The following is a 13536-nucleotide window of genomic DNA, read 5'->3' as shown; positions in this document are numbered from 1 at the left end:
AGAGGTTATCAAACTTGCCAAAGACCACTCAGCAAGTTATTGAAGGCTGTGTGTGGAGCTCAGTTTTCCTTAACCTAGTCTGGCCTGCTTTCCTTGGGACCAAAGTCTGTTAAACTTACGGTTACCAAAGGGGAAAGGTGGGGAATGGGGAGGCTGGGATTAACATATATACACGGCTACATATAAGATAGATAACCAACAAGGACCTACTGGATAGCACAGGGAACTCTGCTCAATATTCTGTAATAACCTAAATGGGAGAAGAATCTGAAAAAGAATAAATATATGTATATGTATAACTGAATCACTTTGCTGTACGCCTGAAACTAACAACATCATAAATTGACTATAGTCCAATATAAAATAAAAATGTTTTAAAGGGCAATTATACAAAGGTTTTTTGTGTGTGTTCCTCTGTAGCCTGAGTTGCCAACATACGGAAATTTGTTCCTTTGCTGGGTCTACAAGAAAGGTATTTTCAGCTGCCCTTACCTTACCCAGCAGTCAATCGAAATAGATTTAACAGCAGGATGCCAAAAAATGATTTCGAATTAACACTGTTACAATGTTTGGGTAGACACAACCTTAAGTCTGATGAGATTATTAAAAAATTAGAGATAATTTGGGAAGTCCCAAACCACCGTTCTTTAAATACCCATGCCCTGTGCTGATGACCCCGAGGAGACACCCATTACAAATTCCATCCTGGACAGAGACCAACGCACCCTCCCGTCTCCATCTCTGATGCCCACCCAACACTCAACCTCAAACATCTTGTGCCCCAGGAGAGGGAAGATGGTTCTAAGAGCAGTCCTAACAGGAGAGAGCACATTCAAAGCTGACCTGACCTTTGGCCCTTGGTTCATTATATGACCTCAGACAAGGACTGCTTCCCTTTTAGATTGTATTTTCCTTAATCTCCTCATGGGGACACTTGAGGCGGGGCCACAGCCAGGAAGGAACAACCCAAAGAAGAGAGTCCCATGGTAAAGATGAACAAGTGGTCCTGGGCAGTGGCAGGTCAGAGCCCTGATCCCTCCACCATCACTCTGCTCCAGCTTTGCCTCAGCCCCAAGGGGCCAGAATTTAAAGGGACCAGGGACCCCCAAAGCCAGATGGGGGCAGAAGCAAGGATTAGTGAGCTCCAACAGGAGGGGGATCCCAGGAAACTGTGGGGGGGCCTCACGTCTCCCCCATCGGGAAGGTCTCCTCCCAGAGACAACTGGGAGGTTCTGGTCTGAAGAAGGGAGCATTGCCCGAGGACCACTGCTTCTCCCTGAGATGCAAGAGTGCAAGAGGAAATGGCTGCCTGACTCAGGACTCAGGAAGGCACTTGGCCTTCCCAGAGCCCAGCAAACTCCCTGCTGGGGCTCTTTCTAAGAGCCAGGTGAGCCTCTGGCTCACCAGTGTGTTGCCTCTTTCAGTGCATGACCTTTTATGTCTGACCAGCAGACTCATCCTGCCCAAAATACCACTTCCATTAGGCCACTCCTCTGCTGAAGAACCTTTAATAGTTTCCCCTTCCCAATACAGCAAATCCAAATTCTAGACTTGCTGCATGACCTTGAACTGGTCACTTAACCTCTGTAAGGCTTAGTTTTTTTGGGTTTAAAAAAATTTTTTTTAATTGAAGTATAGTTGATTTACAATATTATGTTAGTTTCTGGTGTACAGCAAAATGAGTCAGTTATACATATATATTTTCTATTTCATATTCTTTCCCATTATGGTTTATTACAGAATGTTGAATATAGTTCCCTGTGCTATATAGTAGGAACTTGTTTATCTATCTTATATATAGGGTTTAGTTTTTTAAAATGTAAAAATAACAGATTTGGATTAAATCACTTTAGAAGTCTCTTTAAGCAAAAAGACACTGTAATAATCTCTACTGTTCTCATCTAAGGATTTCAGAACCTCACTTTACCTAACTCATCACCTCCCCCATCACCAGCCCTGCCCTTCAGCCCAATAGGCCCACTCCCTGCTCCTCAAACCCATCACGTTGAGCCCTGACTTTGCCTTTAGGTATGTTGTTTCCCCCACTTGCATGCCCTCCCTGTTCCTCTGCCTTTATCTTAAGCCCACTCATCCTCCAGCGTGCTCAATCGAGTTTCACCTCCCACGTGAAAATTCTCCAGCCCACATTCATCTCTCAGTTTTCTGAATCCTGTTGCTTTTATTACAGCTACTTACACCTATTTTGGTACTTAATTCTTCTCCAGTGATTTTTATGCAGATCAGTTCTCTCTCCCCAGAGGGTTCCGTACATTTGGTTTATTATCTCCCTGGCAGGCTCAGCCCTACTTGGGTTCTTAGAAGGGTGCTCAGACAGTTAACTGACAGTAGCAAAAATGCAACTTGATGAAAATGATGATTGACAATAAAGTCCTCAAAATCTACAAGGTGCAGATGACATCCCAGGAAAGTAGAACTTCTGAGCCCCCAGAGAAAATCCCATACCTGTGCCCGCTACTCAGGGCAGGAATTTGGAGGCATGTGTGTGAGCTGAAGTGGGGGCTGGGAATGGGGATTCAGGCATCTGATGTAGAGGAGAGAGTCTGACACCAGAGTTCCACCATCTGCCACCAACTAGATAGGTGACTTGAACAAGTCCCCCCGACCCTTCATCAATAACTGGAAGGACGTGGGCCACCAGAAGTTCTCCAAGATTGCTTTCTACTCTTATTTGGAAAGAGTATTTCTAGAAGGCTGGGCTGGCATCCTCCAGGAAGGACTCCAGGCCCTTGTGAAACAAACGTTGACTAACTTTACTTGTTCTCATAATGAAAGAGGCATTCCTTTCCTTACACAATGAGTTCACCCAGTTCCCACCTTTGGCTTCGCAGAGACAGGCCTGGCATGGGTGTGTTACCAAGGGAAGAGTTTTCATTCACAAGCAGGACAGTCTCCTGGGGAACTTCTGACCCATGCCAGGAAAATGAAATTCTAGTGACAATAGTATTTTACTAGGCACAGGGACTTCCTTGCCAACTTGTTTTCGCCAATTGTAGTTTTGAGATAATGATGTTTCAGTTTTCTAAACCAAAACTTTCAGAGCAGGAATCTGTTTTAATATGGGTTTTGGTGAGCCCATTTTAAAGCTTAAACAAAAGCACTGGTTTGGTTTGGTTCTTTCCTCCTTTGGGCTCTATTGTAATGCAGGGAGATGGTGAAAGGCCCTGGCTCTGGACGCAGTCTCAGGACTAAATTCAGACTCCTGTGCTTATTAGCTGAATGAACTTGGGCAAGTATTTAACTTCTGGGTCTCAGTTTTCTCATCTATAAAATGGGGAGAATAGTACATCCCACTTAAAGGGAATATGTTATATATGTACAGTGCTTAGCATGGGGCTTGGCTATTCTAGGCAACCTCATACCACAAATTTAGTTTGAAGTGATCCTTCATGGTAATGTCCCAAGTGCCTGAAAGATGATGTTCATATAGTCTCTGAAGACAGCCGTCTTCATCCTAGGCCTTCATCCTAGGCCTCAAAGAATCTCACAAATAACTTTTCAAGGAGTCAAAGCACCACACACTAAAAATAACCAAGCACATAAACAAACACGGTGTCCAGGAGCAAGTATTAGCAGAAAAAAACAAAGCAGAAATAGATCAAAAACTTTGGAGACTGAAATTATCAGACAAAAATTATAAAAATACTATGTTTTAAAAAATAAAAGACAAACTAGGGCTTCCCTGGTGACACACTGGTTAAGAATCTGCCTGCCAATGTAGGGGACATGGGTTTGAGCCCTGGTCTGGGAAGATCCCACATGCCACAGAGCAACTAAGTCCGTGCACCACAACTACTGAGCCTGCACTCTAGAGCCCATGAGCCACAACTACTGAAGCCTGCTCGCCTAGAGCCCATGCTCTGCAACAAGAGAAGCCACCGCAATGAGAAGCCTGTGCACCACAATGAAAGAGTAGCCCTCACTCGCCGCAACTAGAGAAAGCCTGTGCACAGCAACAAAGACCCAATGCAGCCAAAAAAATAAATAAATTTTAAAAATAAATAAATAAAAGACAAACTTGAGGATATTTATAGGAACACAAAATTATTTTAAAAAGTAACATTGAAAATTTGGTAAAGAACTAAATGTAAATTAAATATGAAAAATAAAACCAATTTTCCAAATCTATGATCAGGTTTAACAGCAAATTAGACACAATAAGAAGAATGAATAAACTAGGATATGTGTTATAATAAATTACTTAGAATGCAGTATAGAAAGACAACAAGATGGTAAAATTGGAAGACAGGCTAAGAGACATGGCACATAAAGTGAGAAAAGCAAACAAACATTTAATTGGCACTGCAGAAAGAAAAGACAGAAATAGTGGAGTAAAAGCAATATTTCAAGAGATACTAGCTGGGAAATTTTCAAAACTGATGAAAGATATTAAGCCACAGATTCAAGATACACTACAAATGTTGAGTAAGATTAACACAAAAATGAATGAACTAGGAAACACATATACAACATAGACTGTATATTTTTCCAAAGATGGCCATGGCATTTCCTTCCATCCTGTATGCACTTTTGCAATATGACTTTTGCCACTCTTCCCCCCTTAAGAAGTGAAGTCTATTTCCTTCCCCTTGAATCTACGCTGGCCTTGAAACTTGCATTTACCAACAGAAGCAGCAGAAATTATTCTTGAGTCTATGCATTAAAAGGCCTTGTGGCTTCCAATTTTGCTCTTTTTGGACCCTGAGTCTCAAGGTAAGGAATCCCAGGCTTTTCATGTAGAGATAAAGGCTGTGTGGAGGGGCACCAAGGCACCCCAGTACCAAGTCTCCTGATATGGCATTTTAGACTCTCCAAGTCAATCCCAGACAACACTATGTGGAACAGAGACCAGATCCCTGAAGTCATCCCAAACTGCAGACTCACTGAATTGTGTGTAAGTAAATGTGAAACATAAAACTTTCCAAGACTTACTTAAGCAGAAGTAAATATGAATAATTCCATAACCATTAAAAAATTGAGTCAGTAGTCAAAAGTCCACCAAAAAATAATATTTCAGGCCTAAATGGTCTTATTGGTGAGTTCTACTACCAATTAAAGGAAAAAAAATTCCATTATTAAAAACTATTCTAGAAAAGAGAAATATAGGAACACTCCCAAATTTATTTTATGAGAATGTATAACATTGGTATCAAAATCCAGCAGTAGTGAGAGAAAGGAAAGTTATAGTTCAATCTCATTCATGAACATATAAGGGAAAAAAATCCTAAGCAAATGTTAGCAAACCAAATCCAGCAGTATATAAAAACAAAGTACACTGTGACCAACTTGATTTTATTCCAGGAATGTATGGATGATTCAACATTAGAAAACCATTCAACATAATAATAAATCTAAAAGGAAAAAAATAATACACTTATTTCCATAGATGCCGAAAAGACCTTCAACAAACTTTAAAGTTCATTCCTGATAAAAATGAAAACACAAATTTGTGGATACTTCTTTAATGTGAACACAGAAAACACACATATATGTGTGTGTATGTATGTATGATTCCCAAAATCCATCATCTAACTGAACAGGGAAAATGTGTTTCCTACTAAGATCAGGAACAAGGTGAGAATCCCCACTATCACCCTTGCTATTTAACATTGTATTGGAGTATCAGACAATGCAATCAGGAAAGAAAAGAAGTAAAGGCAGAAAAAGGAAAAATATCTCTATTCGTTGATAATGTGGGACTAACCATGAAAACTCTAGAGAATCAATGATAAAACTAATTCAAACAATGAAATAATTTAGCGAGATAGAAAGTATAAAATTAACATAGCAAAAAGTAAAAGCCTTCATATACATCAATGTATGGCCTGGCTTGGTTAGAAGATACAGTGGCCTTTTTCTCTCTATTTTGCAAATTTACGGCAATTCCAATAAAAATACCAATACCTTTTTTTTTTCTAAAGCTAGGCTAATTGTTTCTAAAATTCATATAGAAAAATAAACATGCAAAAATAGCTATGAAATCCTGGAAAACAAGTGCAATGAAGGTAGGTGAAGTACATTGCAAAATGGCCACAAATCTCTCCTATCCTTGAATGTATGTCACTTTGCAGTATAACATTGCTGTTCCTCCCCAAAAGAGGAGAAGACTATTTCTCTACCCCTTAAACCTGCAGTTGGCCATATGAATTGTTTTGGTCAATGGGACATTATCAAAGATGATGCAAGCATGAGACTTGAAAAGTGTTGATGCTTTTGGAGCTTACCCTTTTTCGTTGCATTCTGGAACCTGAGACCACATGGTCTTTAAAAAAAAAAAAAAGACAACTTCCTTTGCAAGCAGAGAATTTAAAACTAAAATACTACTTCTCATATGTGACATTTGCAAAAATTCTAAGGCCTGACAATACACTCTATTGTCAAGCTGTGGAGAAGTAGGCATTTTCATATATATTGCCAATGGGAATGTAAAATGGTATAATCCCTATGGTTGGGGGGAAATTTGGTAATATCTAACAAAACTATATGTGTTTTTATCCTTTGACCCAGAAATCCCAGTTCTAGGAACTTACCCTAAGCTCTCCCTCCAACAACATGAATAAGACATATGTACACAATTGTTCATGACAGCATTACTTAAAGTAGCAAAATATTGGAAACAATCTAGTGTGCATATTGGGAGACTGGTTGAATATATATGGTACACAATGGAATATCCTACAGCTGGAAAAAAATAAAAAAGATTTCTGAACAGATATAATGTAATTTCAGGATATATTATTAAGTGAAAAGAAATCAAGATGAAAAAGAAGTTTATAGTAGATTAACTTTGTGCAAGAAGGAAGAAAATATAAGAATATATATTTGCAAAAAGAAACATAGAAAGGATATGACAATAATGAAATTGGTTACCGACAGGGATAGGTGGATATGGGATGGATGGGATAGGGATGGGAATGACACTTCTCCGGGTATATCTTTTCACACTTTTGAACTTTTGAACCATGTTAATGCTTTATATATTCAAAAACTAAAGTAAAATCAAGAATGGGAGAAACTTTATAAGTGAATAGAAACAGAGACAAATTTAACTATATGTCAAATACATAACATAACCACACAGAGAGAACAAAAGAAAAAGAGTTAATACAAGTGATTTTGATCAAAGTATTTTGATTATATACCCTGTGTGGGACATATTCTAAGGACAAAAGAACCACAAAGAGATTTCGAACTTTGTTTGTGGTGGTGTTATTGTTGCAGTAATTCCAATATTGTGTTGGATGTACTGTAGGATTCAGCAAATGAATAAATTTATCAATATTTTTGTAACCTCAGCTTACACTGTGGGATAAGGACAATACAAATCAGGAATAGAGGAAGGAGATAAAAGCCTAATTCTAACTAAAATTAAGAGATATCTGTATAAATTCATCTCATTAAAAAGAAAACAATATTTCTTGGCTCTGTCCACTGAGAGAACTTAGACATAATGACACTCCAGAAGCAATGAACACCCCTGGCATCTCGATCTTGGTTTCTAAATAAAATCCCCTATCAATTGGCACCTTAAAGACGTTGCTAATTGCATGGTGAGATAGGGAAAATAGAAGATTAGCCTGGAATAACTTGTTCCATAAAGCTAAAAAGTGCTAAAAAATTGATGGGGAAACAGGAATCAGCTTGAAGTGGCTCTCACTGGCCAATAACTTGAGCATCAAAATGAGTAATGACAGGACTGGGTTATAACATACTGATTAATAAAAGAATCCATATGTCCATTTTATATGAGAAAGATAAAACCTTAAAAGAGTGGGGCAGAGAATTTTATTTTATGGAGGAATGCCAACTAACAATAGTAGGAGGAATGATAGCCATTTTAAAATCACCATCTTACACTTACCATGGTAATAATTCAGCCAAGAATCATCAATGGATGCTAAAAACCATTGGGTATAAGAACAGTCACTCGGTATCACAGTATCTCCCTACAGACAACTTATAAATCACATGGGGGGAGGTACCTTTACAAGGGAGAAAGCTGGCAGACACCACCTTGACCAAATTATCAAATTTAACATCACCAATGAAAATATTTGCTAATGTCACATGTATCGCTGAATGTTACACATCAAGGACACAACAATGATCTGCATTGTATTTCTACCTGAAGAGTTTAATCTGATTCTAGCAACAAAGAAACAGTTTGGACCAATCCAAACTGCAGTGGGCACAAAAAAAGCCAGCCTCAAATTTTCAAGGACACACACACACACACACACACACACAAAAGAAAGAAAGGGAAAAAAAAGGCTAAAGAACTACTCTAGATTAAAAGGGTTTAAAGAGGCAGCACAAGTAAATGCAATGTGCAGTCTTTGGTGAATTTAACAAGCAATGACTGAAAAAAATGAACAAAATAATAAAAAGTCAATTAACTTAATTCACCATATTAGCAGATTAGAGTAAATCATACAATCATCTCAATAAGTGCAGAAAAATTTATTCAGCACCCGCTTATGATTTTTTTTTAAAACCACTTAGCAAATTAGGAATAAAATAGAACTTTCTTAGTCTCATAAAGAGCGTCTACAGAAAAGCCTGTAGCAAACACCACACTTACTGACGAAACATTAAACACTTTCCTTTTGAACTTGGGAATAAGACAAGAGTGTGTCCAACCGTCACTGCTATGAACAGTTGTAGTGAAGGCACCAGCCAGCACAGTAAGGCAAAAGAAAGAAAAGGCACACAGGCTGAAAAGAGAGCAACAAGACCGTCATCACTGGCAGGATTGTGTATACAGAAAATTCAAAAGAATATACAGATAACTTACTAAAATTTATAAGAGTTTAATTGGGTACAAAATTAAAAATTTATTTCTATATACCAATAACATTTTCAAAATGACAATTTAACATTCCATTTATCATACACCAGAAGTATTAGATACCTAAGAATAAATTTAACAAAACATATGCAAGACCTCAGAGAAAACTATAAAGCATTGAGAGGCATTAAAGGTCTAATTATAAGCTCATGATTTGGAAGACTCAATATTGTAAAGATGTCTGTTTTCCCCTACTTGATCACAGAAGTAAAAGCGATTTCTATCAAAAAAAAGCCCAACAGGTTTGTTTTTTGGGGGGGTAGAAATTGACAAATAGTAAAATTGTGAAAGTTCAAAGCCAAGTCACTTCTAAAGAAGAAGAAAAGGTCTTCCCTGGTGGCGCAGTGGTTGAGAGTCCACCTGCCGATGCAGGGGACGCGGGTTCGTGCCCCGGTCTGGGAGGATCCCGCGTGCCGCGGAGCTGCTGGGCCCGTGAGCCATGGCCGCTGAGCCTGCGCGTCCAGAGCCTGTGCTCCGCAGCAGGAGAGGCCACAGCGGTGAGAGGCCCGCGTACCGCAAAAACAAAAACAAACAAACAAAAAGAATAAAAAACAGAAAGACTTGTTTCTCACAAATAATAAAGCTTAGTACAAAACTATAGAATTAAGATAATGTGCTACTGGCACAGGGATAGACAATGGGACAAATAAATCAAAACAGAGTTTTAAAACAGATGCATGCACGTATGAGTCCTTTATATATGAACAGAGGAGGCTCTTCAGAATGGTGAGGAAGCAACTGACTTTTCAATAAATGGTGCTGAGACAACCAGGTATCTTCATGAAAAAACACATAAAACTAGGTTCTCCTCTTACAGTAGTCACCAAAATCAATCCCAGATGTCTTTAAAAAGACCCAGTGAGAAAAGCAATTTATAAAGTTTTTAGAAGGAAATATAGGATAATATCTTCATGACCCTGAGGCCAGAGAGAAGTTCTTTAAGAAGACACAAAGAGCACACACCAGAAAAGATTAAAAAAACTTTAGAAATGGACAGACAGTCTACAGACAGACAATGGCCAGACCATAGATGACAATATACCTGTGACCCACACATCTGCAGTAGACGGGCAAGGAATCAGCCTAGAACAGTCAGGACTTGGCCCATGTCTGCAGCTCCCCAACTTTTGTCCCTGCTTCCAACTCAGGACCAACCAGAGAAAGCCACGTATGTTTCCCAAACGAATCATTTAAGATGCCTGGTTTCTAGTTAGCCACCTGCAGCTAGTTTCCCCCTGGCAACAGCCGCCAGTCAGAGCAGCCCTGAAGCCTTTCCCTTTTCCGTCGTCAAGCTTTCCCACTCCCCTGCCTGCCTCGGAGTCTCTGCCAAACGCAAATGATAGCAGCTTTTACCATAGCAACCTTGGAATACATGCCTCCGTTTGTTCTCATTTGGCTGGTCTCCCTTTACTTCCCCCCCAGATTAGGAAGTTTGTTCACTTAAAGTCTCCATAAAGAGAATGAAAGACAAGCTTCAGAAGATACTTGTTGGTTATACCAACAAACAGCAAGTGCTCAGCCCATATGAACAACTAAAAAGAAATCAGTGGGAAAAAGGACAACCTGTTGAAAAAAAGGGAAACACACTAGAACGGTCACTGCGTGAAAGAATTCAAATGGTCCATAAACATAAAGATTCCTAAGCCTCAGGAGTAATCAGGAAAATGCAGTCACCAGTGCAGGAAGCAGAGCAGGCACTATCGTTCTCTCTGGCCTCGCATCCCACCCAGCGACTCAGAGAGGGCGACCGACATGTCCCAGGTAGGTAGCCGAAGCAGCGCTTGGACCCCAGCCAGGCCCCGGCCTCTGTCCCCGCCTCCTCCTCTCCCTCTGCGGGCTCCAGGGCAAGAGCTTTCTGACTCTGGGCCCAGGCCTCTCATTTGGAGACAGTTAAAAAATCATCTTTAAGGGACTTGCCTGGTGGCGCAGTGGTTGAGAGTCCGCCTGCTAATGCAGGGGACGCGGGTTCGTGCCCCGGTCCGGGAGGATCCCACATGCCGCGGAGTGGCTGGGCCCGTGAGCCATGGCCGCTGGGCCTGCGCGTCCGGAGCCTGTGCTCCGCAACGGTGAGAGGCCCGCGTACCGCAAAAAAAAAAAAAAAAAAATCATCTTTAAGGCCCTCTTCGGTTTAAAAGATCCCGCCTTCCTGAACAAAGGGAGGAAGGTAGAGCCAGGGGCTGGGAGAAGAGGGACAGAGGCACTGTCTTCTACCCATTAGCTCAGAAGAAATCCAAAGCCCTGGCTTGGGCCCACTCGTCGCGGTCGGAGTCAGTAGTACTAAAGAGCGCGGTGCAATCCTGTAGGATTCATCATCCTCAAATCTGCCTTCCTCTGCCCTTTCAGCAAAAACGAACAAAGCCCACGTAATGATCAAAATGTGCTTACCATTAGTGGTCACAGTGGTACTTTTCCATGTTAAGAAGCAAGGTCCAGGGAGGTAGGACTTGCCCAAGGCCACGCAGCACAGAGCAGTAGAATCCGGGTCTTCACGACTCCTACACCTATGGCTTTTTGCTTCCCCACCACGGGGCTGTTGCCCGCCCACGCTTCTCACCTGTCCTAAGACCTGCCCATCCCCCACAGCTGTGGGCACTTAAGCTCAGCACTGCAGCCTGCTTATTCTCACCTGTGCGTTTCGTGCTCACTGAAAATTCCTCTCCCAAGCTCTGTGCCGAAGCAACATGGGACACCGGCAGGGCTGACCCATTGGTTGCCCTCTGAGCAAAAGGCAGACTTACCTCGCCCCAGCAGCAGCAGCAGCCCCAGGAGGAAAGTGCGTGCCCGCAGCCCCATGCTGGAACCCTCCAGACGTCCGCGGACCGATGGGCTATCACTCTTCCTTCTGCTTTTATGCTCCTCTGTTGTCTGATAGGACGCCCGTCATAAATTTTACTGTCTTCACCTTTGAAAGGGGCAGTGACCAGCTGTAAATGATAAATATTAACATTTAGGTAGACGACTTCTCAAGGTAGATGGGTCAAAGATGGGTGGCATGTTCTAGACAAAGGCACCAGAAGACCAGGACCACACAGCCCCCTTCGCCTGGCCTTCCAGGATGGTGAGTGCCCAGAAATTGCTAGCGTCGGGGGACTGGAAATTGCTGGCACTGGGCTGGAATCCCAGGTCGGCCACAGCCGTCAGAGCTCGGGGGGCATCCCTTAGGTTAGCCCCAGCTTTTCCGCTGTAAGCTATGGAACTAAAAGCCATGAAAGGAGAGAAAGTACTCTGTAACAACTGTAAACCAGCCACCTCCGAATGTGAGCTCTCTAGTGGGCAATGTGTCCCCACAGTGTCTCAGGAGTGCCTCTGGGTTCCCTAGCCTCCACGGCACAGAGAGGTTTTCTCCGAGCCCTGCGCCTAGAGCCGGGGTGGCTGGGAGTGTTGGGCTGAAGTGTGTGCCGCACGTTTATTGTCTGCATGTTGAACTGACAGATGTTAGCCAGAGAGGTGAGCCATGGAACTCATCCGATAGAACTAGAAGTTTCCTTTGGGCAAACGAAGTCAGAATGCTGGGCTGCGTCCAAACTGGGCCGATGGCGCTGGAGTTTAAAGCCTGGGTGACAAGCCTTGAGGGGGTAACGTTGAATTTTTTCCCCACAAGTATCAAGGAACAATGGCCTTTAGTTAATAGAACAAATATATTTAAATCATCCTTGCATTTTGGTGACCCTTATGGCAGCAAGGCTGAGAGCCTGACTTCTGAGATCTAGCTAGGAGTCTGGAGTCGGTTTCTATCACCCAACCTCAGGTCTTGATCTGCTGACACTTTTCTCAAATGTTTAAAATCACAGTTGGGTTCTCTTAAGTATAAAGTGAAGACTAAGTGGGCGGCCCCTTGTTTCTGGCTTCCAGATATTAAGATGTCGTTTTCCTTTTTCACCTGCTCAGAAAAATGTGGCTCGTGGGTGACCACTGGTTTAGCTGTGCCTAAGGCTCGGGCTGCACGGAGGTCTCAGGTCACACCGAGAGTGTGGACGCACTGATACAACTTGACCAGCTGACCACCGGCTGGTCCTGGAGCCTGGCAGAGGGCGGCACACAAGGCAGAGAAGGAAGAAGTAAACCCAAGGCATGTGTGCAGGGGCCATTTGGACTAGATGCTTCTGAGCATCTGACGCTTGTTATCTTCACCAGACTTCCCACAAAGCTCAATGAGAGACCCAAAGCTGCTGTCCTGCTACAAGGATGTCAGGAGTCCACTCAGCTCCAGGCCACCAACAGCTTCGAGGAGCATCCCTGAACCTACTTGGACTGAATGGGTGTTCATAGGTCCCCACTCATGGTTAAGCCAGTTGGAGGTGGGGTGGGAAGCGTGATGGGAAATGGGCAGAAATAGCCTAGCTCTGCAGTCTGTGTACTCCTTTCCGTCTCTTACTGCTTCTCTCCATGACCATTATGGCCCAGCTGGACTGGCACACATACCAACTTCTCACCTCTTTTCCATTTAGAAAAATTGAGAAATGACTTAAACACATACTTAACCTGTGTGAAGCATTTTTATATAGTACAGACTGAATTCTCTCTTAGATAAAAAAATCTTTGAGTCCTGTCAGCTCATCAAGGAATTCTCATCAACTGTGAGGCAGTGGGGGAATAACATTTTTGGGGGCATTCTTGTCATCCTCTGTGGTGTGCTCGTTAGGTGTTAGCTTAATTAGCACTGATGACCT

At 42.1% G+C, this 13536-nt stretch overlaps 1 protein-coding gene across 1 annotated transcript in view; it reads right to left on the bottom strand.

Annotated features, from left to right (window-relative positions):
* Positions 1-11659, bottom strand: part of PLB1 (phospholipase B1) — a gene marked incomplete at its 5' end in the record, with an annotated part of 123289 nt that extends 111630 nt beyond the window's left edge. Inside the window, one exon of the mRNA XM_082672605.1 lies at positions 11605-11659. Within this exon, the coding sequence (XP_082528731.1) occupies positions 11605-11659 (55 nt within the window). The remainder of the gene's footprint in view (positions 1-11604) is intronic.
* Between the last annotated feature and the right edge of the window lie 1877 nt (positions 11660-13536).

This window comes from Grampus griseus (assembly GCF_964374135.1).
Source record: "Grampus griseus genome assembly, chromosome: 15".
Lineage (NCBI taxonomy): Eukaryota > Metazoa > Chordata > Mammalia > Artiodactyla > Delphinidae > Grampus > Grampus griseus.
Note: the sequence above shows the minus strand (reverse complement) of the source record. Positions and strands in the feature narration are given on the sequence as shown.